The sequence below is a fragment of the Callospermophilus lateralis genome, chromosome 16, assembly GCF_048772815.1.
Source record: "Callospermophilus lateralis isolate mCalLat2 chromosome 16, mCalLat2.hap1, whole genome shotgun sequence".
Classification (NCBI taxonomy): Eukaryota; Metazoa; Chordata; class Mammalia; order Rodentia; family Sciuridae; genus Callospermophilus; species Callospermophilus lateralis.
Window position 1 is genome coordinate 54,446,024 of NC_135320.1, and position 23,118 is coordinate 54,469,141.

General features: G+C 39.5%; 3 protein-coding genes and 1 non-coding gene across 6 annotated transcripts in view; 2 read left to right on the forward strand and 2 right to left on the reverse strand.

Annotated features, from left to right (window-relative positions):
• The window catches only part of Matn2 (matrilin 2), a 135,231-nt gene extending 118,866 nt beyond the window's left edge, over positions 1 to 16,365 (forward strand). For 2 of the 3 annotated variants that reach the window (XM_076835575.2, XM_076835577.2), the window contains 8 exons: positions 1,924 to 2,046; positions 5,089 to 5,211; positions 9,083 to 9,496; positions 12,054 to 12,206; positions 13,252 to 13,323; positions 13,648 to 13,782; positions 14,133 to 14,231; positions 15,834 to 16,365. In XM_076835575.2, coding sequence (XP_076691690.1) covers positions 1,924 to 2,046; positions 5,089 to 5,211; positions 9,083 to 9,496; positions 12,054 to 12,206; positions 13,252 to 13,323; positions 13,648 to 13,782; positions 14,133 to 14,231; positions 15,834 to 15,889 — 1,175 coding nt within the window. In that variant the 3' untranslated portion in view covers positions 15,890 to 16,365. The remainder of the gene's footprint in view (positions 1 to 1,923; positions 2,047 to 5,088; positions 5,212 to 9,082; positions 9,497 to 12,053; positions 12,207 to 13,251; positions 13,324 to 13,647; positions 13,783 to 14,132; positions 14,232 to 15,833) is intronic. The other variant, XM_076835576.2, reaches the window with a different exon arrangement.
• Positions 16,366 to 20,673: 4,308 nt separating this feature from the next.
• On the reverse strand, positions 20,674 to 22,998 carry Rpl30 (ribosomal protein L30). Its single transcript, XM_076835930.1, has 5 exons — positions 22,944 to 22,998; positions 22,783 to 22,835; positions 22,396 to 22,541; positions 21,505 to 21,635; positions 20,674 to 20,784 (listed from the first exon to the last, which is right to left on the reverse strand). The coding sequence occupies exons 2-5, from the start codon at positions 22,801 to 22,803 to the stop codon at positions 20,735 to 20,737; spliced, it is 348 nt and encodes a 115-aa protein (XP_076692045.1). The 5' UTR covers positions 22,804 to 22,835; positions 22,944 to 22,998; the 3' UTR covers positions 20,674 to 20,734.
• LOC143382403 (small nucleolar RNA SNORA72) lies at positions 20,999 to 21,132 on the reverse strand. The gene has a single exon (XR_013088965.1). It is a non-coding gene; the product is annotated as a small nucleolar RNA SNORA72 (small nucleolar RNA).
• The window catches only part of Erich5 (glutamate rich 5), a 33,977-nt gene continuing 33,819 nt past the window's right edge, over positions 22,961 to 23,118 (forward strand). The window contains 1 exon segment of the mRNA XM_076835773.2: positions 22,961 to 22,971. Coding sequence (XP_076691888.2) covers positions 22,961 to 22,971 — 11 coding nt within the window.

Below are 23,118 nucleotides of genomic sequence, written 5' to 3' on the forward strand. Positions count from 1 at the left end.
ATGTAGTAATGCGTGTTCATTTATCATAAAAACTATGCCATACTAATTTAAGATGTTTATAATAAACTGGGTGTGGGGCACATGGGAATTCTCTGTACTGTTTTTCATTTTTTTTCTGTAAATCTAAAACTGTCCTGAAAAATAAAGCCTAGGGCTGGGGTTATAGCTCAGTGTAGAGCATGTGTTTAGCATGCGTTGAGGTTCTGGATTCAATTCCCAGCACCTAAGTTAGTGAATAATTCTATTAAAGAAATATGGACAAGCAAGGAAAAAAAATAAAAAGAAGTCATTGCTAGAGCTGTAACTGAAGTTACTCATTTATATGCTCTGTGTCATTATAAGTGTGTTAGTTTGCTGTCACTGTGACAAAATACCTGAGGATAAACAACTTAAAAGGAGGAAAGATTAATTTTGGCTCTTGGTTTCAGTCCATTTTCAGGCTCTTTTGCTTTTAGGCTTATGGTAAGGCACAGCATCATGGTGGGGAGCACATGGTGAGGCAAAGCTGCTCACTTAGAGGAGAGGAAGGGGCTGGGTCCCAATATACCCTTCAAGGTCACACCCTCAATGACCTACTTCAGTGTTCTGTCACCTTCCAATATCATCAGCAGCTGAGGACCAAGCTTTCAACACATGAACTATAGGGGGGCACATTTAAGATCCAAATCATAGCAAGAGGTTCAGCAGAATACTCTTGCAGAAAGATGTACACTAGAAAAAATCAAGGTTTAAACTGGGCACAATGGCTCATGCCTCCAATCCCAGCAGCTCAGGAGGCTGAGGCAGGAAGATCACACATGAGTTCAAAGCCAGCCTCAGCGACTTAGCCAGGCGCTAAGCAACTCAGTGTCACCCTGTCTCTAAATAAAATATAAAAATGAACTGGGGATATGATTCATTAGTTAAGTGTCCCTGGGTTTAATCCTCAGTACCAATTTAAAAAAAAGAAAGAAAGAAAGAATCCAAGGTGTGCGAGATACATATATATATATATATATATATATATATATATATATATATATATATATATATATATATTTTGGTGGTGGTAGTGAAGATTAAACCCACGGCCTGTATATGTTAGGCAAGTACTCTACCACTGAGCTATATTCCTAATCCTTAATCTACTTTTTGATCTGCCATTTATTAGCTGGGAAAGTTGTTTAACTTCTCTGAACTTCTGCTTATTTACCTTTAATAATTTTGTTGTCGTCATTTCTGGTAGCACCAATCCCCTCACGGAGGCCACCTTGTCTGGAGGTCATTCCTGTTTCAGAAAGCAGAGTCTCTTACACAGGGCCTGACTAGGACAAGTAGCCCTAGCGTACCTTAACTGCGGGTGTAAATCTCCACACACATCTTGGTATAACCAAAGGGAGAGGTGTGACCTGGGCAGACGATTCCCATCCCTATCGGTCATTTCTTCCTCAAGCTTCCCGAAGCCCTTTCCAGAGAGCAACTTAATTGACACTCTGTGAAGAAAAGATGAGTAACTGACATTATTACCCTCATTTTTCAGACAGGAAAGCTGACTCCAGGAGGTTAAGTGATTCTCCTAAGTCATATATTATGTCAGGGACAAAGCCAAAATTAGATTTCAGTGCTGCTCATCTAAATTGAAGTTTAATCTCCTAAGTAATCAGACCAACAGTGTTTCCATTCTGGTATCAGAAGCAACGTCTGCAGAAACTGATGATGGATTGCATTTCAATAAGACACTGAAGTAGGTGCTGGCAAATGATGAAGGTGATGCTAGTGAGAAACTTGGAAGATTTAGCCCTTATGAAAGCCCCTAAACTTCATCCCCCAGTTTTACCATCTGCTCAAGTGGCACTGGGGTGCAGTGGCCAAGACGGATGGATCCTACAAGTCCAGGTAAAATGTTGTTGGTGCAGTTGTTTTGACTGGCTCTGCCCTCCTCAGGGAAAGACATCTGCCAAGATGTGGCCCATGGCTGCGAGCACATTTGTGTGAACAGTGAGGAATCGTTCATCTGCAAGTGCTTGGAGGGCTTCAGGCTGGCGGAGGATGGGAAGCGCTGTAGAAGTAAGTAGCCTCTGGGTGGAGAGCCTCTCCATCTGTGGTACTCAGGCAGCTACAGATCTTCATTTAATCTTTAAAATCTTCCTTTTAAAAAATTTTAACCAGTATCACACATAGGACTTCCTACCTTGGCTAGAGATCAGGTCATTCAGACCTTGGTTCTTTGGGAATTTCTAAGTGGATCTTGAGTTGTCAGGCTCTTTGCTTCTCTCTCTCTTCTCTCAGCTGTCAGCCTTTTCCATTCTCATTGTGTGGATGCCCAGAGCCCAGCACAGTGCCTGCTAGTCACTGGGAGGAATTAGAATCTCTGCCAGCAGTCACTACAAGGACCAAAGGATAACTACAGTTCTTTTTTCCTCTTGGCAGAACTTATAAGTAATGATAAAGGGTGGAAGAGGGGCTAAGAGAGTTTTCTGTGGGTTTTTGAGAAATCTATTCTTTCTATCACTTGCTACTATAGGTGACTCAGAACAGACTCTTAAGAGTTTGGCTAGAAAGTGTATTAGGGTTCTCCAAAGAAACAAGACTGGGCTGGGGTTGTGGCTCAGTGGTAGAGCACTCGCCTCGCAGGTGCAAGGCCCTGGGTTTGATCTTCAGCACCACATTAAAAAATAAATAAATAAAGGTATTGTGTCCAACTACAACTAGAAAATAAATATTAAAAATAAACAAGACTATTGTATGTGAGAGAGAGGGGAGGAGACGGGAGGGAAGAAGAGAGATTGATTTGAAGGACTTGGCTCTTGGGAATGTGGCGGGTGGAAAGTATGATGTGAGCAGAGCAAGCTGGGAGACCCGGGGTCTGAAAGTGGTCTAGATGCAGAATTTCCACTTCCTTGGGGAACCTTAGTCGTCTTCTCTTAAGGTCTTCAACTGTTTGGATGAGGCACATCCACATTATGGAGGGTAGTCTGTTTTACTCAAAGTCTACCAGTTTAAATGTCAGTTCATCTAAAAATTACCTCTACAGCAACATATAGACTGGTGTTGGACTAAATGACCAGGCACAAAAACCTAGCCAAGTTGGCACATAAAAGTAGCCATCCTAGTCCCCAAGAAAGAGAGAGATGTGGATGCACCAGCTAAGTGAGGAGGGCATTAGAAGAGCACAGGGTCTGGTCTGGCTTGTGGCTAAGAGGTAGAGCGCTTGCCTAGCACGTGTGAGGCCCTGGGTTCGATCCTCAGCACCATATAAAAATAAAGTAATAATTTTTAAAAAACCCTAAGATTAAAAAAGAAGAAGGAAAGCATAGGGCAAGGATTTATCTTCACCATGAGATTCTGCCTATGAGTTATTAGTTTTCCCCTTTATTATTATTTTTTTTTAATGGTACCAGTGATTGAACCCAGGACTACTTAACCACTGAGCCACATCCCCAGCCCTTTTTATCTTCTACTTTGAGACAGGGTCTCCCACTAAGCTGCTTAGAACCTCACTAAATTACTGAGGCTGGCTGAATTTGCAACTTCCTGCCTTCATCTCCCAGCTACTGGGATTACAGGCTTTTGCTACCGCACCCAGCCCTGGTGGGTGTTTTCACAATCTCTCCTTGATTTGGTGACGCTGTGCCCCAGTGGGCAGAATGGTCCTTTATCGGGCAAGGCAAAATCAGTCCCTTTGCTTTTGAGGTTGATTTAGGGGGGATTTCCTGCAGAGCCATTCCCCACGTTGACACAGCCGAGTGAGGGTGGAAGTCACTGCCCTCATTTTTTTTTTTTTTTAATAGGTGAACACAATGTCTTTATTTTACTTTATGTGGTGCTGGATCGAACTCAGTGCCTCATGCATGCTAGGTGAGCGCTCTACCTCTGAGCCACAACCCTAGCCCCACTACCCTCATTCTTGCCTCAGGAAGAGGGCTCCTTCCTGTAGCAACACGTTCTGTGTGAACAACCCACTCCTCGCAGGCCTTGGAGCCCTGGCCCAACTGCAGGCATCCCCCCAGCATCCTCAGTCTTAGCTCATACTATGATTTCCCTTCTTTGGAGACCACGTCCACACTTCTGCTCATGATGTCTGCCTGATCCATTTGTTCCTGCTTTTATTCCTTGAACATGGGTGTAACCCCTACCACACACCCACACACCATCTATTCACTCAGCATCCTGATTGCTTAGTAAGTCGAGGTGTTTTGCACCAGGTACAGCTTCTACCTCTGGAATTTGATCACTAAGTCACATCCCACCGTTCCTGTTTCCTAGAGGGCTCTGGAGTTGTTGATTCCCATTTTGTGCGGGGCTTCTCCTTTTAAAGGGCGAATAAAGAGCCGAAGGGTTGTCTATGGATCACCTGAGGAAGACTCAGGAGATGCTGTGCCTCAACTGGGCCACTGGCTTGCTGGATGACCTTTGGCAGCTCAGTGAAACTCTTCGAGGGTCCGTTTTTTTCATTTATACCTTGAGTAGAACTATTCCATCTTCCTTTCCCCCCAGAAGGTGGTGAGGATCAAAGGGCTGTAACTACTTTAAAAAATTCAAAATAACCTCACACACAAGAAATGTTCATAGACCAACAAAATGGAGCGTTTGGGATCTCCATGGAGAGAAATCAGAAGCTAAAGCCCAGCAAACAATTCTAATTTGATAGTAAATCCAAGACACCCAGTCACCCATCTTTCCATTCAGACTTGTGGGAATTGGAGCTTCTTGGGAGGAGGAGCTTATCTCTGATCTTGGGCTATCCAAGTGTGAGACTAAAAAAGATGTCATTTAGAGGGTTTGCACAGCTGGGCACGGTGGCACACGCCTGTAATCCCAGTGGTTTGAGAGGATCACAAGTTCAAAGCCAGCCTCCGCAAAAGCAAGGCACTGAGCAACTCAGTCAGACTCTGTCTCTAAATAAAATACAAAATAGGGCTGGGGATGTGCCTCAGTGGTTGAGTGCCCTAATACCCACTTCTGCCCCTGCCCCACGTCCCCAAACAGAAGGTTTGCACATTTTTTTTTTTTTTAAGTGGCTTATTTCCTCAACCTCTCCACCTGTGACTGTTCATGCCAGCTCTTTTCTGACTGGTGGGATTGTTTACCTCCCCACATTTTCCTCAGGGAAGGACATCTGCAAATCGACCCCTCACGGCTGCGAACACATTTGTGTCAACAATGGCAATTCCTACATCTGCAAGTGCTCAGAGGGATTTGTTCTAGCTGAGGATGGAAGGCGGTGCAAGAGTAAGTGATGAGAACTTGGCTCTGCTTTCTCTTGGCTTTGGAGCTCTGCCTTTTGGACTATTTTCAGGCACCTCTGCTTCTCCCATAAAGAAGAGTGTGTGTGCACAGAGAGTGGGGGAGGAGGTGTAACTGTAGCAGCACCTGCGAAAGCACTTTCGGTTTTAGTTGACAGTTCATTATCAGCCAAAAGGCTGGAGTGATCTTTGGCTGAGGAAGAGTATCTGGCTGGGAGAGGTAGGACTGTGCTAGTTCTGCAAATGGTACTTTAGGAAAAGAGAGATGAGATAATGGATCAAAGCTTGAAATGTAAATAATAATAATAATAGTAATAATAATAATAATAATAAAACCACCAAATAGCAAAGGAAGTCTTGAGAGAATTATTTGATAATCCTAGAGAAGCTCTTTTTAAACATGGTATGCAACTTAAAAATCATAAAAGGAAAAATATATATTAAGAGATTAAAACTATGATACTTTTTTTTAACCTATTGGTTATCAGATTTCAGCAAATTTGATGGTTCCTATGTTGGCAAAGATAGGTTGTAAAAGGCAATTATAAACTGGATGCTGTGGCAGATGCCTGTAATCCCAGCAGCTCAGGAGGCTGAGGCAGAAGGATCATGAGTTCAAAGCCAGCCTCAGCAAAAGTGAGGGGCTATGCAACTCAGTGAGACCCTGGCTCTAAATAAAATACAAAATAGGGCTGGGGATGTGGCTCAGTGGTTAAGTGCCCCTGAGTTCAATCCCCGGTACAAAAAAAAAAAAAAAAAGGCAATTATAAACAGATCAGTGGATATCTGAATTAGCACAACCTTTAGGAGGGCAATTTAGCCATATTTAAATGCAATTCTACTTCTAGGAGTTTATCCTACAGATGTGTGTGCGTGTTTACAAAGGCATATACATGTGGATATTTTGTGTAGCATTACTTGTAGCAGCAAAATACAAGCTAAATGTCTACCCTTAAGAGTCTTATTAAGGGCCAGATGTAGCGGTATATACCTGTAATCCCAGCAACTCAGGGAAGGATCACAAGTTTGAGGCCAGCTTCAGAAACTTAGTGAGAACCTGTCTCAAAAATTAAAAAAAGAAAAAAAAGGCAGGGGCGGGGGGCTGGGGATGGCTCAGTGGTTAAGCATCCCTGGATTCAATCCCTGGGTTACATAAATTGTGGTACATCTATACAATGAGATTTGATGTAGATGTTAAAAGAATGAAGCAAGGTCTGGGGTTGTGGCTCATTGATAGAGCACTTGCCGAGCATGTGTGAGGCCCTGGGTTCGAGTCCCAGCACCACATATAAATAAAATAAAGGTTTGATTACAACTAAAATAAATATATATTTTAAAAAAAGAATGAAGACGCTCTATGCATAGCCCTGAGATATTGAAAATGAAAAAAGCATAGGGATCAATAGTTTTTATTATGTTACCATTGCTGTATTTTGTATAAGACTGTAACACACACACATATGTCCTTTTGAAATTTTTGAATTTTTCTATGTACATGTATTGCTTTTCAGAAAATTTAAAGGAACAAGATAAACATGACTTAGAAAAAATAAGCACCATGGTAAGGGGATTTGGTTCCATATCTAGCAGTAAATAAAGAATGAAACTGGGAAACTTTATAGAAAATAAAAGACGTGAGATACCATTCAAACACCAAATAACTATCTCCTTGTTCATGATTTATCTGACACCCCTACCCCAGGGACAGCCATAAGGGAGAAGCTACAGCTCAGCATGAAGACAAAAAAACTTTCTATTAGGAAAGATGCATGATTAATTAGTTCAGAGCATGAACTTCAAGTTAGAATGCCCACCCATACTGCCTGGTCAGATTACTTAACTTCTCCGAGTCTCAGTTTCCTCCTCTGTAAAATGAGGATAACAGCTCACATAGCCAGAATGCAGAATACATGAGACCCTGTCTTCCAGGGCTGGTATACAGAAAGTGCTCAATGAATGATCACTGTTGCAGTCATTACAGGCAGAGTGGTCTGAGGACAGGGCTTCGGTCGTGGGGTGATAGATTCTCATCAAGAGAGGAGTTCAGACCATAGCAGGCCTGGAACAGATGACCTGCCAAGGTCTTATCTAACTCTGCAATTCTAGAACCTTGTGAAAATTATGTTCTGAAAGTAAATCACAGCTCACAAATGAACTACCATAAAGAAAATGCCAAAAGTAAGCATGACTGGTCCTCCTGCAAACAAGCACCTGGCAAGTGGGGCAGAAAGCAAAGCAGGGTCTGGATGCTTCTGACGTTTTCTGCTGTCTCTGGCATTTCTGTCTTCCTGAGGAGCCTTTATGCAGCCTTCTGTGGGGAGGCTGCAAGTGCTGGTATACAGGAGGAGCAGGAAGGAATTTTTGCTGCTGGTAAATTGTACCAGTATTTCTGAAATCTGCTGGAGAAGCACATGCAGGCCAGCTGAGTCTTTTTCTGGTTGACTCAGAAACAGGCTATGAATGTAAATGAAGCTTTGAATTGGCCTTTTCCTCTTTCACTAATAAAGAATCAATAGGTTGAATAATGAAGACAAGCACTTAATGGAGAGAGAGAGAAGGACCCCAAGCCCCCAGTCCCCAAGATTCATATACACATGATTACATTAGCATGTTATACCAGTCAGGCATAGAAATGGGTCTTGCTTGTATTGTTATGCTTCACTTTGAAAGATTAGACAGCAGCTTGATATATAAAAGAGAATGTTATAATAATATACTGTGGTCTATTTGAAATGATCTCATCCATTTGGGATCTGGAAATTTTTCTTCTGCGGTCCTAAATAACAAAAAGAAAAAAGAAAAAAAAAAAAAAACCTCCTCACACCCAAATTGCTTAAGTATTTGCATAACGTTTTTCTCTTTTACCCTCAACCATCTGCATTGCTCAAAAATCTTTGGTGTAGATACAGAATTCACAGTGAGCTTCATTTTTTAGCTTTAACAGGGCAGTGGAAGTACTTAACAGGTGTGCTACCCACTATGCAATAGATACTGCCTCATTCTTTTATTCTGTCAGTCAACGTTTATTGAACACCTATTGTGTGCCAGACATTAGGGGCACAGAAATGAATGAAATCCAGCCTCTACAGAGGAAGAACTCACAGACTAAAGGAGGAGACAAACACATAATAAAGTAATTATTATACAACGTGGAATGCTGCATCCAGTATGTTGGGCTGTAAGCAACTTAGCATTGGACATTTGTCTTTGTCACAACCATAATCCTGCTGTGTCTACTGTTTTGCACAAGGCAGATGCTCAATAAATTTTAGTTGAGTAAATTGATAGAATTACGGGTATTCGGCTAATGCAATCTGGGTTACTAGGAAACCATCCTTGGAAGAGATGATGACTGAGCAGAATTTTAAGAATCTCCTTCTCCTTTGTCACTCAGCATGGCAGCACTTATGTGATGTCATCCTCCCAGCATGAAGTGATAGGAATGGTTAGAGTGTAGTCAGACCCTTCAGTGTACCCACTGTGCCTCCGAGACCTGGCTGTCACTGATCAGGGTACAATGTGGGATTGGTTTCTTAGATGATTCGTACATCTGCTGTGTGTTTTTGCTTATGAAAATTACTATTTTTACCGATTTGATAAGCCAAACATAAAAGTATATGTGAAAATGATTGTTGCTTGTGACATTCCCAACACCTCATCTGTCCTGTGTATTGTCTTCTAAGTACCATGTGCTAACCAGTGCACACTGGAGCTCCGTGTCCTGTGTATTGTCTAAATAAAAACCAAGATGGTTCTCCAAAGCAGTTATGCCACCAATTAGAGCACAGTTTTCTATTTTTTAAATGTAAATGATTTTTAATTACCCAACCAGATCAACTTTCCTTTTGTTCCTGTAGGATGCACTGAAGGCCCAATTGACCTGGTCTTTGTGATTGATGGATCCAAGAGCCTTGGAGAAGAGAATTTTGAGATCGTGAAGCAGTTTGTCACTGGCATTATAGACTCCTTGGCAATTTCTCCCAAAGCTGCTCGAGTGGGGCTGCTCCAGTACTCCACGCAGGTCCGCACAGAGTTTACCCTGAGAAACTTCAACTCCGCCAAAGACATGAAGAAAGCTGTAGCCCACATGAAGTACATGGGCAAGGGCTCTATGACGGGGCTGGCCCTGAAACACATGTTTGAGAGAAGCTTTACCCAAGTAGAAGGAGCCAGGCCCCTCTCCACACGGGTGCCCAGAGTGGCCATCGTGTTCACAGACGGACGGGCTCAGGATGATGTCTCCGAGTGGGCCAGCAAAGCCAAGGCCAATGGTAATACAGAATGGAGGTGCTTTATACCACTTGAGGTTCAGATTTCTTAAATTCTAAGTGGTCACAGCTGACCATTAACGTAAAATTCCTTGATTTTCGTAAGGTTTCCTGACAATCACCATTATACCCCCTAGCAACCTTAATGGGATCCCAGAGGTGTTAAAATCCTCAAGAAGGATGGGAAAGTCTCCCAGAGTGGGAGGCTACACAGCCCACACCCAGCAATGTGATTTACTACCCAGTGTGTGATTTCCAGTGGATAGACTCACCCCTGTACTTGCTATGTAACCAGACAGACATACAACAGTGCCCAAACACTGGTAATGCTGCTTTAGAATCACTTAAGGAACTTGTTAAAAAATATGTTCATCTTCATACATTTTTTTAAAAATACCAGTGCTCTGAAACTAGGATCACCTTAGGATAGAGAACATTTTTGTGTTTGCAGGAAGAGAAAGTTAGCTTTTGAGAAAATCAAAATGCTAGGAAGGATGATGACTAAGTTCTTTTTGTGCAGTAAAGCTCATCTCCTCTTGAGGTTTTCCTGACCTCCTGTATAATGCAGGCAGGGATTTGAGTGTTTCTTCAGTTGTGTGGATGTGAAGTGTAGAAGAGTGTGGCCCTTGGCAAAAGACAACCAGAAGCTGGAATGACTGGTGGAGACAGTTTATAGTGAAGGGTGTGGATTCCTCAGGGGAGATGAGGAAACTTGAGGTTGTGAAGCAGTGTGCTTGCAAGCCACCTCCTGTAAGTACTTGCTGAGGACACAGCAGATCCTCTAATGGGACAAATGGGATGTACAGAACACTGCCTCACCCAAGACTTTATGGGTGCAGTGCCTAGATCGGACTGGGCATGCAGAAGATGCATGACAAACGCTCAGTAGTTAAAGTACTCCCAGCCCTACTGGTGAGCTCCATTCCTCCTACAGAAAGGCTGGTTCACAGTGACCTCAACCACTCTCTTTGTGAAGGAGGCTATTTTATTGACATTGCTTACTGTACAGTCTGCTCCTTGCTTCCTCGCCTAAGAGAGTGGGAGCCAGAAAAAGTGTCCAGCTCTGAATCAGCTGGGTGGACTGTAAAACTGGCTGTTCACATTAGACTAGATTGCTAGAATTAATGTCTAACCCATCCGTTCCTCTAGAGCCTGTGTTCTTAAAAAAGCATCAGGAAAAGCATTTTCATCTCTAGGAACAATGGTTAGTCCTTTCACTTGACTCACTGAAATTTATCTTACACTTACCCCTCAAGTTTCCACACATTACCTAAAGGTGGGTGATAGGAGACATATGGTTCTTCAAGCAAGGTTTATCGGAAGTGACATCCTCACATGAATTTAATTATTTCTATATATAGTTAACATAATCCTAAAATAGTTACCCTTTTTAGGAAGTTGTATGTAAAGTCACTAGGCTCTTAGACAAATATGCTGACCTTGGCTGTTGAACTTACAGACAACTCTTAGCCCTTGAATTTCAGGGCCACTTTAATGTGAGTTTAAGAAATGTTATCTAATGAATTGCCAGAATAAATTATCAGTGCTGGACTGGGGATGTGGCTCAGTGGTAAGAGCGTTTGCCTAACATGTGTAAGGCACTGGGTTTGATTCTCAGCACGTTAAAAAAAGAAAGAAAGAAAGAATAAATAAAATGAAGGTATTATGTCCATCTACAACTTAATAAAAAAAAGATATCAGTTCTGCAAACTGTTGGAAAACAAGGAGAGCTTAATTCTTATTGCATTTTACTTTCAAATGAACAATATACAAAGGAAGGGGGAAGAATGATTAATCTGATTTAGAAAAGCTTTTGGAGAAAATTCATACCCCTTTTGAAATCTAATGTTGAGCCAGGCACATGCATGTAATCCCAGCAACTTGGGAGGCTGAGGCAGCATTGCAACTTTGAGCCCAGACTTAGTAACTTAGACTCTTTCTCAAAACCAAAAATAAAAATGGCTATGGATGTAGCTCAGTGTAAAGTTCCAAAAAACAAACAAACAAACAAAGAAATCTAATGTTGACATTTAGGTTTGTTCTCTTGACTAGGGATTTCCAGTGATCTGCAGATTCTCCTCTTCAGCTTACCATCTCCTCATAAGATTGTGTCCTCCTAAGAAAAACCAGGCAGAAGGCAGTTTCACTTGGCCCTAGATTATTGAAGGTTCATCTTGATTATAAGATCATAAATTGTCCTGCTTCTTAAAATTCTTCCAGAAGAGATCCCCATTTTAGTAAGCCATAAGATAGGTGTTCTTTTCTACTTATCCAGAAGACTAATTCAGGGAAAAATTGCAGATTTGTTAAATAACTCTCCCTGAAGCTGTGCAACATGTTGGGTACCCAACCTCTCCCAGATGCCTCTTTAGGGTCCCTCTCTTTTGTTCATAGGGCCAAAGCAAAATGGAGGGAAAATACAAAGAAAGGGGTGTTGGTATGAACCCCTCCCTCAATCACATCACTTAATATCTAGCTGACTTTGGATGTAGTACACATAACTTCCAGAGCAGGGATGCAAATCCCTAACTGCCTTGTTCCTACCTGTTTTGCTCCCTAGGTATCACTATGTATGCTGTTGGGGTTGGAAAAGCCATTGAGGAAGAACTACAGGAGATTGCCTCTGAGCCTACTGACAAGCATCTCTTCTATGCAGAAGACTTCAGTTCAATGGGCGAGATAAGTGAAAAGCTAAAGAAAGGCATCTGTGAAGGTACTATAGCAGCATCTAGGAAAGGCCAGTATGAACAATCAAAGGAGGAATCTCAACCCATTCTTTCAGCATAATCAAAAAAAGTGCCCCCTGGTGGTCAGGGCCAGTGGTACTTAGAATCAGTAATCACAAAAAAGGGAACAGAAGAGAGGGAAAGACAAAACTGATAACTATCACAGCTTGAGTACTTGCTCTGTGCAGAGCGGTGTGATAAATAGTAGGAGGTGCCAGCCTACTTAATCCTCACCAAAGCCCTAGAAAAGTGATCATGTAAGCAGGAAACATCATTATATAAACCAGGAGAGAAGAGGTACAATTTCAAAATATACCTGTAATTTGGAGTGGAAAGGGATGGTTATCCTTGCAAGCTCACTGTTGGAAATTCAAAGAATGCTTTTCTGCATGGACAACTCATGTGTATAGAATATTATTAGACTGCCCTTTAGAATTCAAATGTTGAATTCTAAATGTTTTTCCACAATCCACTAATTGTGCCAAGTAGGCTTGTACAGGGTAGTTCTGTCCATTTTTCTTCCTACTCATGCCCCAGGTACAATCACCTCTAAAATCCAATCTAAGTGATGTGTCTTAATCCTCTAAAGGAAAACTCTGAGATAAAGGGGGACCAGGGAGGGAAGGTCTTTCAGATTCCTGTGGGTAGATCATACGTTGCCTCTTGGCCATTTTGTTCATGTTGAAATGCCTCGCTTGAGTTGGATTGCTGGCATTTCAAATTGATTCAACAAATTTAACCATTTTTTCTACCCTTCACTCTAGATATGTTGTTTATTTTTTGGGAGGATGTGGGGGAGCATTCTTTAGAAGCTGTACATAAGGGGAGAAGGCTTCTAAACTGCCCTAAAATGGTCATCGATTATTACAGTAAACAACTGCTTTTCTGAGAATTTGGTATTACCAATAAAAACAAACCAAACCAAATCTGAGTTATGTCAGGAGGTAAGGAGTTGGTCTGAGACCAGCTTCCTCAAGCACATGCATGGGTGTGGAAAACTGTCATCCCTTCTGGTCACCTCTTTCCACTCAGCTCTAGAAGACTCTGATGGAAGACAGGACTCCCCAGCAGGGGAACTGCCAAAGAGGGTCCACCAGCCAACAGGTAATTTTTTAAAACAATGTTTTCAGAATCTCTGGTGGGTGTTTCTGCCATGGTTTCTCTCCCAATAAAAGTTGTAAAATAATGAAAGTAAGACAGATTTAAATTATGTTAACTGAGGCCTTTTTTTCCTGTAACAAGGAAATTTATACTTCAAGTTTGTAATTTGGTAACTAGTAGCTCTGCTAATAGACTTTTTGCCTCAGTATATCAAAGTAAAGCTCTGTACTAGGTGGCAGGAATAGCAAGCGCCTTATTGTGCTGCTGGCTACTTTGGACCACAGTGGTGTTAAGCAGGTTTGACTTCAGTTGTCTTTCTCTTTACAGAATCTGAGCCAGTCACCATAAATATCCAAGACCTACTTTCCTGTTCTAATTTTGCAGTGCAACATAGATATCTATTTGAAGAAGACCATCTTTCACGGTCTACACAAAAACTTTTCCACTCAACAAAATCTTCAGGTAATTCCAAGTAAAATAGTTACTATAATTTGATAACAGCATTGCAACTTGCCAAAAAACTTGGCTTAAAGGAAATAGGAAGGAGGAAAAGAGAACTTAAATAGAATGAGAAAAAAAAAAAAAAAGAAAAGAAACAGTATTCTGTCCCCTATTCCCCAATTAAGGCCTGTTTCAGTGCTAGAAGCATATATAGTCCTTTCCTGGTATTTACTTCACTGGATCTGACTGTGTGGGAAAAGTGGAACATTTCTTTCACTATGGTTTTCTCTATATGATGATTCAATCCTATTATTATGTGTCTGGACGTTTGGTGGATGACAGAGGTGAACACTTTCCATCTGCTTTCTCAGGAAGCCCTCTGGAAGAAAAACACGATCAATGCAAATGTGAAAACCTCATAATGTTTCAGAACCTTGCAAATGAAGAAGTAAAAAAATTAACACAGCGCTATATCCTTTTCTAGTGTTATGCTGCATATGGAATGCAAAGAATATTACCAAAACTCACAAATGCTCTGTATGGCTTTTATCAGGTGAAATTATTCCCAGGAAGTTGAGGATAGTGAGCTCCAGGAAAAGCTTTTTCTTAAAAAAAAAAAAAAAGCAGATTGCCATGCCAACACAGGGTCAAGCCAGGCTTAGTGGCAAGTGTCAGGCATTTAGTGTCAGGCATTTAGTTGCCATCTGCTGTCCTAGGAGGATTAGCAGAAATGCCAGTCAACCAGGCAATATGTAAGAAAATAAAATAAAGGACTTAATTCCCTCTTGGTTAGGACGATATGTAGTGGATCTGAAGTGCATCAAAGGTACAGTGTCTCTAGGTAGAGAATGTGGTAGACTTAAGAGGTTTCAAACTCAGTTTAAACCCCCAACCTTTTCTTTGGCCATAAACTGCAAAGCAACCACATTTGGATTCAATGTGTAGTTTCTAAAGGATTTCTCTTTTATTGGGCTTTTTTTTCCTTCTCATTTTTTTGGCAGCAGATATCTTTATATCAGCACTCTAGAAGATGAAACATTCTACCAAGGGAACAGTAAGATCCAATGATTCATTAAAACAATATTATAAATAAAAGGAATGCTTTGGGATAATAGATAAATGAGGATTCAGTGCTTTTTACACATTGATCACACTGCCAACTGCTCTGAACTTAAAATTACAGTAAGCTTACTAAAGCTGGCTGATATGTATCTCGGCGTGCATCAACTAGCCTATAGGGAAATGGTTTAATTCTGAACTACCTCTGGGCCAAGGGGCTTGTATAATAAGAAACAATAGCACATAGCAATTCCCCTTCTAAAAGCTGCACACAGGCTCCCCTAAGTAAAACAGAACAATCTTTTTGACGGTAGTTAATATAGACGATGAATCTGGGTTCCCATTCTGCCAAAGGGGCAGGTAGAGGGCATTAAGGAGCTTCCTGGGAAGACACTTGATTTAATGCCTCTTCTCTCTTTCTACCCGACCTCTGAAGGTCTACTTCCCAAGAGACTAAAGTTATGAATAAAAAGAGCACAGATCAAATTCCTCCAGGAAGCTACCTTTTAGCCTTACCTTGTATCATGGGTGAAAACTCCCTCTCTTCTCTTCTGACTTTATATTTTACTTTTCAAGTCCTAATCTTTCATATTCTTCTCTTTACAACATCCCCAACATTATCATTTCTGGTTCCCAGAGGTGTGCTATAGCAAACTCTTTTACAAGCAACAGGGGTATGAATGCCATTAAAAATCTGAATCAGTTAAAAAAAAATTAAACTATTTCTTGATTTGGGTGTGTGTATGTAATGATTACATATAACAGTGGGATGGCTCTGTCTTTAGAAATGAACTTAACTTGAACTATATTTGTCTTGAAAGTGTATTAAATGAGTTTCTTAAACTTAAAAGTCAGGGTTTTAAAATACTTGACAAGAATTCTTTTTTTTTTTTTTTTTTAAGCTCAAAGCCTTTTATATTTCAGGACAAAATTTTATTTAGATAAATCAAGTTGTATTAGAATGTCAATGAAAACATGCAATTCAGATCCCTCTTCCTTAATTTGAGATTTACTAGAAGAAATGACACAGAGAATGGAAGCCTTGGAAAATCGCCTGAGATACAGATGAAGACTAGAAACACTCCACACATCCTTAGTCACTGTATCAAGAATTGCAATGGAAGCAGCACAGAGCCTCAAAGCTCAGGCTATTAGGTCTATAATGTTGGGAAGTAAAACACAACCAGTACAGAGGAAGCCTGTTTACTATACAAAGAAAATAAAATACCAACTTGTATAAATTTATTTAGGGGGGGAAATTTCAGAATTTTAAGATGAGTTTACCATAAGAATAAATAAGCTATGCAAGGTATTTTGTAATGTTCTGTGGATATAATTTGCTTCTGCCTCATCTTGCCTTAGTGTTGCAATCTCATCAACTACAAAATATTTTGCAGTCTTACTTCTTAGAACACTGGCCATAGGAAATGCTAATTTTTTGTATTGGACTTTACCTTGATATATGTATATGGATGTATGCACAAAATAATAGGACATATGTACTTGTGTAACAAGTTGAATTTTTTATACAATATTAAAATTTATCAGAGAATAGCATCCTGTGCTAAATTCTTAATTTTTTAAAAAATATTTTTAAGTTGTAGATGAACACAATGTCTTTATTTATTTATTTTTATGTGGTGCTGAGGATCAAACCCAGGGCCTCACATTTGCAAGGCAAGCGCTCTACCACTGAGCTACAGCCCCAACCCCCCAAATTCTTAATTTTAAATGCAAGATATGTATACATGAAAATGGCCAATTATACACATTTAAAAAAAAGTTTGATCTCAGTGATTAGGAAATGCAGGGTAAAACAAAAACCAATTTTTTTTTTACTCCACTAGTGTCAAAAATGAAAGTTTGTCAAGTATTCTTAAGGATGTGGAACTATAAGACTTTTACTAGGAAGAGTGCAAATTGGCAGTCTCTTTGCAGAATAAATCTGCCTTCGCTAAATGAAACTGAAGATGCAGGAAACCCTGTAACTGTGGCAGGACTTACATGTATATTACTCAATGATTTTAGTACATACATACAAGGAAACCTGTACAAGAATGCTACTAGAGTTTGTAAAAGCAACATACTAGCAAAAACCTAAACATTATCAGAAGGGAACTGATATAATACACTAACATGTATATTTAAGTACAGAAAATATTCCAGAGTGATATACATCTAATGAGGAAAATAAGGAAGTGAGAATAGTCAAAAAGGACTTCAACTATGTCAGCTTAGGAAGATAAACTGAACAAGAAACTAAGACAAAAAGTCAACTTTCAGGCTGAGGTTGTGGCTCAGCGGTAGAGCACTAGCCTAGCATGTGTGAGGCCCTGGGTTTGGTCCTCAATACCACATAAAAATAAATAAACAAACAAAATAAAGGTATTGTGTTAAAAAAAAAAAAAAAGCTTTAAAAAAAAAGTCAACTTTCCCCAAGGAAGCCCCTATACCAAATGATGCCTTATAAACAAAACATCTTGATTAAGCCTATACTGAAGTATCTCAAGACAAGTGTTTACATCAGAATAAGCTCCCAAAAGGCAGTGTGGCAGAATGGAAAGAACATCTCTTAAGGCCTCAACCTTATCTGAAAAACCCATTTAACCCTAAATATAGATGTTTTCATTAGGAAGCTGTATTGATTTGGATTCACATTAATTTTTAGATATAAATCAGTTAGACTTTACATTCTGTTGTGTTCAAGCTCCCTCTAGTGGCTCAAGACTACAATTCCTCTTTTAAGCTATTAAATATTTCTACAACTTGGTGTGGAGAGGAGGCAGTTTCATGGAAAACAAAGGCTTCCAACCAAAGCATCAAAATGTGATTAATCCAAGATATTTAACTTAGGGAATGCCTAAAATATAAAATATTTGTTGTTTTTGCCACTTTTACATGAAGGGTTTTGCATTCCACTTTCATCATTTATCACCTGTCTTAATTTCATCTGTTAAAATGGAAATAACAGTACTGTCATGTGTTATCAAAGGATTGATTGTATATACATTTAGTAAAAGGACCCAAACCTTTCAAATGCTCAATATTAACTATTATGTTTTTATTCTTCAGCAGCCAACAGTATTGACCCAGAGATGGTAAGTGTATGCTGAGTGAGAATGAATTGTTTCTGCTTTTCTTCTTTGGTAGTTCCCTCCCCTACATTATCTTTTGAACAAAATAGGAGGCAGTGAATTTAACAATAAATGCACAAAATTACTGAAAAAGTACGATCAGTTAGATGAAGATAAAATTCTGGACAGTCATAAGCTTAATGTCATTGTTTAAGCACTAGAAAACATTATTCACTCGAATAGTTTTTGTAAGTGACAAAATTGAGACTGTCTTTAAGACCTTAGCTTAATGAGAGGCAGATATTAATGCCATAAAATAGGTTTAAGGTAACTCAGAGGAACCTAATCTAGACTGAAAGATGATGCTGAACTTATCCTCAGAATAAGTACAGGTAGGCCCAGAAATGCAGAATGGGAGCTGGTAGTTGTAGATGTGACAGCGGACCAAAAACTCCAGATGATCATCTTCCAGATTACCCAGCTGGTCATGCATTCATGACCAACCTAAAACTTAACCTTTTGCTCCTGCCACCATCCTGTACCAATTCCAGTTGTTACACTTCACAACAGCCAACCTCTTCATTGGAACAGCTATCTCTATTCCTAACAGTAGAGGTATGAAGTAAATTCAACTGGCTGGGATTTTCTGTAGTTCCTCTTGTTTTAGAGGCAAACACATTATTTTTATTGCAAACAAAGAAGAAAATGCCACTTTAGACGGTCCTAATGGCATTTTCTCCAGCACTTTATCTTAGGCCAGGAAATGTTTCCTATTTAAACTTTTGCAGAAAGATTGCACAGCCAAGAAGTTGTATCATAAAAACACTGCAAAGATATAGTAGTCTGGAATCCACATTTCAAAAAATTTTATTTATTTTACTCATTTTAGTTGTTGATGGATCTTTATTTTTTATTTATATGTGGTGCTGAGAATCGAACCCAGTGCCTCACACATTCGAGGCAAGCACTGGACCACTGAGCCACAACCCCAGCCCCCCAGATTCCCACATTTTTTAAAATAAATTGGAACAAGTTAAACTAGAGGGGAAAATAATCTAAAAATAACTCAATAGGGTGGAACTTTCATTAGTGGGAAAAATTAACAAAGCAAATATAAGAAGCATATACTTCCTTAACCAAGAGGCAAAATTTTGAACTATGGTAGTCAGACCAAGCAATTCTTATCAAAGACAAAGATTTCAAACATTTTAAGAATACCAGTCTCTGATGTAAACATGAACACCTTATACCATTTAAAATAACCCAATGGCTCTTAACAAGATATGCTAATCTAAAAAGGTAGACGTGATATTTGGTGGTTATGTTTCAATGAAATGGAAGGGAAACCAGAAATAAAAAATAGCTTCAGTATCCTCAGCTCTCCCAAAGAACTGCATTGTCAAACTATCAGTATGCTCCCAAAATGTAAGAGTAACAACCACTCTAGTTAGTAATAGCTACTCTCCAAAACTGTATCTACAACCTCTGATTTAACACCAAGATCAGGAGATATTACCTTAAAATAAACCCAAGGGGAATGACACAATATATAACAAAATGTTATTATATACCTATTAAGAGATAGCCCTGACTCTTAAGTTCAGTAAATGACTGACCTTTTGGACAGTAAACGTAAGGCATCTTCTTTTCCTGTCTATCATCAAAAATTGCCTGAAAAGATGTGAGGCCAAAGAGGGAAGATGGAGACTGCTAAATTCAAGACAGTCATTTCTGACACTTCTATAGCCTCCTCAAAGCCCAGCAGACTGCACAGGGAATATATTCTCTTAGCATCATTTAACTTGGTAAGTGAGGACGTAGCGTCAATATTTTCCCCCAAATTAATTCCTCTTTATGTTCCAAAGTACATTAATAAATGTGGGGAAGGGGTTCTATGAGATATATGGTATACATTTTCCCCAAAATCTCAACACCAAACATACTTCATGTCTTTTAGGACTAAATGATACAAAACTCATCCCAGCAATTTGACAAAACTTACTGAAGATCTGGGCTTATTCTTAAGTCATCCATATACATTTCTCCTATCTCTTCATTGAAGTTCAATAGTACTTTCTCAGCCTATGAAAACACTCTAGATGAGGAAACATTTCGCTTAAATCTTACTACTCAGATTTGATAAATTGTAATTCTGGCTGTTTAACCACAAAGCATCTCAAACACATTCAAATATAAAAATGCGAATAATATCCTCAGACTAGAATTACGAAAATTAAGTCTCTTAAAAACCTAGCATACGAACATCCTCGATCTGAAATTTTCTGAGAACTGACATAAGTAGAATATCCATGACCTCAAAATGTTTCATGTATAAAATTATTAAATATACTGTATACGTGTTGGAGTTTTGTGGCTCAGTGGTACAGTGTTTGCCTAGCATGCATAAGGCACTGGGTTCAATTCCCAGCACCACATAAATAAAACCGAACAAAATAAAGGTATTTGTGCCCACTTACAACTAAAAATATTTTTTAAAAAATACTGTATATAATTCACAAATGAATTTTGTGTTTAGACTCAGGTCCCATTCTGATATTTCATTATATGCAAATATTTCAAAATCTGCAAAACATTTCTGGTCTTCTGCTTTTCAGGTAAGGGATACTCAATGCTTTCCCTTTAGAAAAACAAGAAAATGGAAACTATGATGTTTAAGTCTTTACCCAAAATCTTGTCACATCCAGCTCCCCCCTCTGCCCCTTTATATTACCTCCAGGAAAGTTTTCAGAAACTAAAAGACACAAGAAAATAACCAAAATGAATGCAGTGTTTTTAAAACACACTCTGCCAAGTTTTATTAAAGAAAAATTTTACACGTTTTACTTTTCACCAGTCTGTTCTGGCATGCTTCTAATGATATCAGAATCACCTAGAAAATAAAAACAGTAATTTTACAATTTAATGGCAACTGGTAGTAACAAAATTTCTGTATTTTGTTTACATGTTCTTTTAGACAAGTCTGCAACTTAGTATTGATTATTTGCAAGTTACCCCACTAGCGGTACTATCATTTTGCAAAAGGTGGATCAAGATCATAGTCATAATATGGTCACACAAAATTATCATATTGTAAATCAGATTGGGTTTATCACCAGCACTTATAAAACCAGACCCAGGGAAAGAACTAGGTCTGGGGACACCATGCATGGTCTTAATATAGCGAATGTTTAGCCTGCCCTGATTATTACAAAAATCAGAACAGCGAGAATATTCGCAGAATTTGTGAGTTATCTAAAATTTACAGGTTCAAAACATAACACTTCACCCCAACCCTCAACCTAATTTTACCTGTCCATTCTCAGGCAACAAAGATTACTTTTATTTCCCCCTTATAGTTTCACTTTTTACAAGTTCCCAAGTCATTATTATTTTGGTGTTTTAAGAGTCTCAAAGTAAAAAAAAAAAAAAAAAAAAAAAAAAGATTTATAACAAAGCCAATTATAACATTATTATCAATTCTCTGCAAAATAAAACTAGAATTATCCCTTAGCCAAACCTCACAACCTGACTCAGGAACCAAAGACATTTCCATAACAAGAAATACTGGTATTATATTACAAGGAAAAATTATTTTGATTTAAAAATATACCTGGATCAATGATAGACAGTGTGCATACTCTGTAGTATTTTCCACATGCTGTGCCCAGTTCAATATTATTGCCACTGTAGTGATGGACACCAGTTTTGGCCAACATGGCATAGTACTCTATTTCAGATTTCCTTTAGGAACAAAAAAAAAAAAGGCAAATCAATACCAAGTGACTTAAAAGACAGAAGATACGCTTTATCTTATTAATTAATTGTAATGTTGGTGAGACTTTCTAATTAAACATACTACTCTTGAAAACATGGAATAAGACCCAACACTCAAGAATCCACCAATAAATAACCAGACATCTACATAAGATCTCTGAGCAGGTTATACATCAGCATGGAAAATAGAGAGTAGGGGATTAATCATATGGCTAATATTCTGCGAGGTCCTTTACCTTGTTACAATATCTACTAGGTTCAATTTCAAAGTTATCAAAAAATCAATCCGGGCTCAGAAGTGACACACAGGGCTGAATTCGGTGATTCCATGAGACCCTCCAACTTGTCCAGCCTAAACTTTTTACCTGATTTTCTATACTACAACGAATACAATGAAGCACCTTTCAAGCATCTCAAAGCTAAAAAAAATAAGGAACAAATGGCAGAATAAAAAATATAAGGAGAAACAAATTATACATCTGTGCTTCCTTCAAACTTTGACAATCTGTGATTTTAGCCCCCCTTCACACATTTCTCCTCAAAGAAAGCAAATGATGATGGGACACAAGTTAAGGAGGAAACATCAAAACAGCAACCACAATAATTATTCTGTTTGCGAAAAATAAACTTGTACATAAAATCAAATTCATGCAACGCAGATTACTTTTCTGGACATTCGTTCATGATGAATTTGCAGTCGGCGACACGTTGAAGTTCCCTCCATTACCTTAAAGCTGGACAGTTGTTGGCAAGGATGACCAATTTCGCTTTGCCCTGTCTGATCATCTTCAGAGTTTGCTTGTACCCCAGTACATACTTTCCACTTTTCATAACAAGCTGAAGCCGAGAGTTGATCGACTCCAGGGACTTTTTCTACAAAGCAAACATTGAATACGAACGTGAAGGCCTCATTTACAACCACCTCAAAACAAGATCCAACTTTCTGGAATCGAGCCCCTTAGTAAAACCTTTTAAGCCACGGAGAGCCTCTCAGGTTCCCTTTAGAAACCTCCCAATGCCAGTGGGCATGCTGCCTCCCCGCTCAGATCTGCGCGGCCCGGCTCAGACTCGTCTCCACGTGAATCGGCTTCAGGCCCCAGCTCTCCTCACTCACCGTCTTTTTTGCGGCCACCATCTTCCTGCCTTAGATGCGGGACGGCCCCCAACCTGAAACATAGAGAAGACAGTACAGGAGATTTAAGATCCCAGGTTTTAACCGGCAATCGAGAGGGTTCCCCGAGCCAGATAACTCTCGGCACTGCGGAGCTCACTCACCTAGAGCAGCCGTCAAGATGGCCGGAGAGTTAGAAAGGAAGGAATTCCCACAATGCAAAGTTCTTTACGGCAGAGCCGGAGAACGCTAGGACCGGAAGCGGAAGCAAATAGCAAACGGAAGGGGTGGAGCTAGAAGCGTACGGCCGCTGTCGGTTGCTATGGATACCACCAGTTC

What these genes read in the sequence shown, in the direction of transcription:
- Rpl30 (XM_076835930.1), bottom strand. Translation starts at nt 22,803, where the DNA reads ATGGTGGCCGCAAAAAAGACG. An exon ending in TGGTGGCCGCAAAAAAGACG is followed by an intron (nt 22,542 to 22,782) that starts GTGAGTGAGGAG and finishes TTTGCTTTGTAG; the next exon opens with AAAAAGTCCCTGGAGTCGAT. An exon ending in AACAACTGTCCAGCTTTAAG is followed by an intron (nt 21,636 to 22,395) that starts GTAATGGAGGGA and finishes TTGTTCCTAAAG; the next exon opens with GAAATCTGAAATAGAGTACT.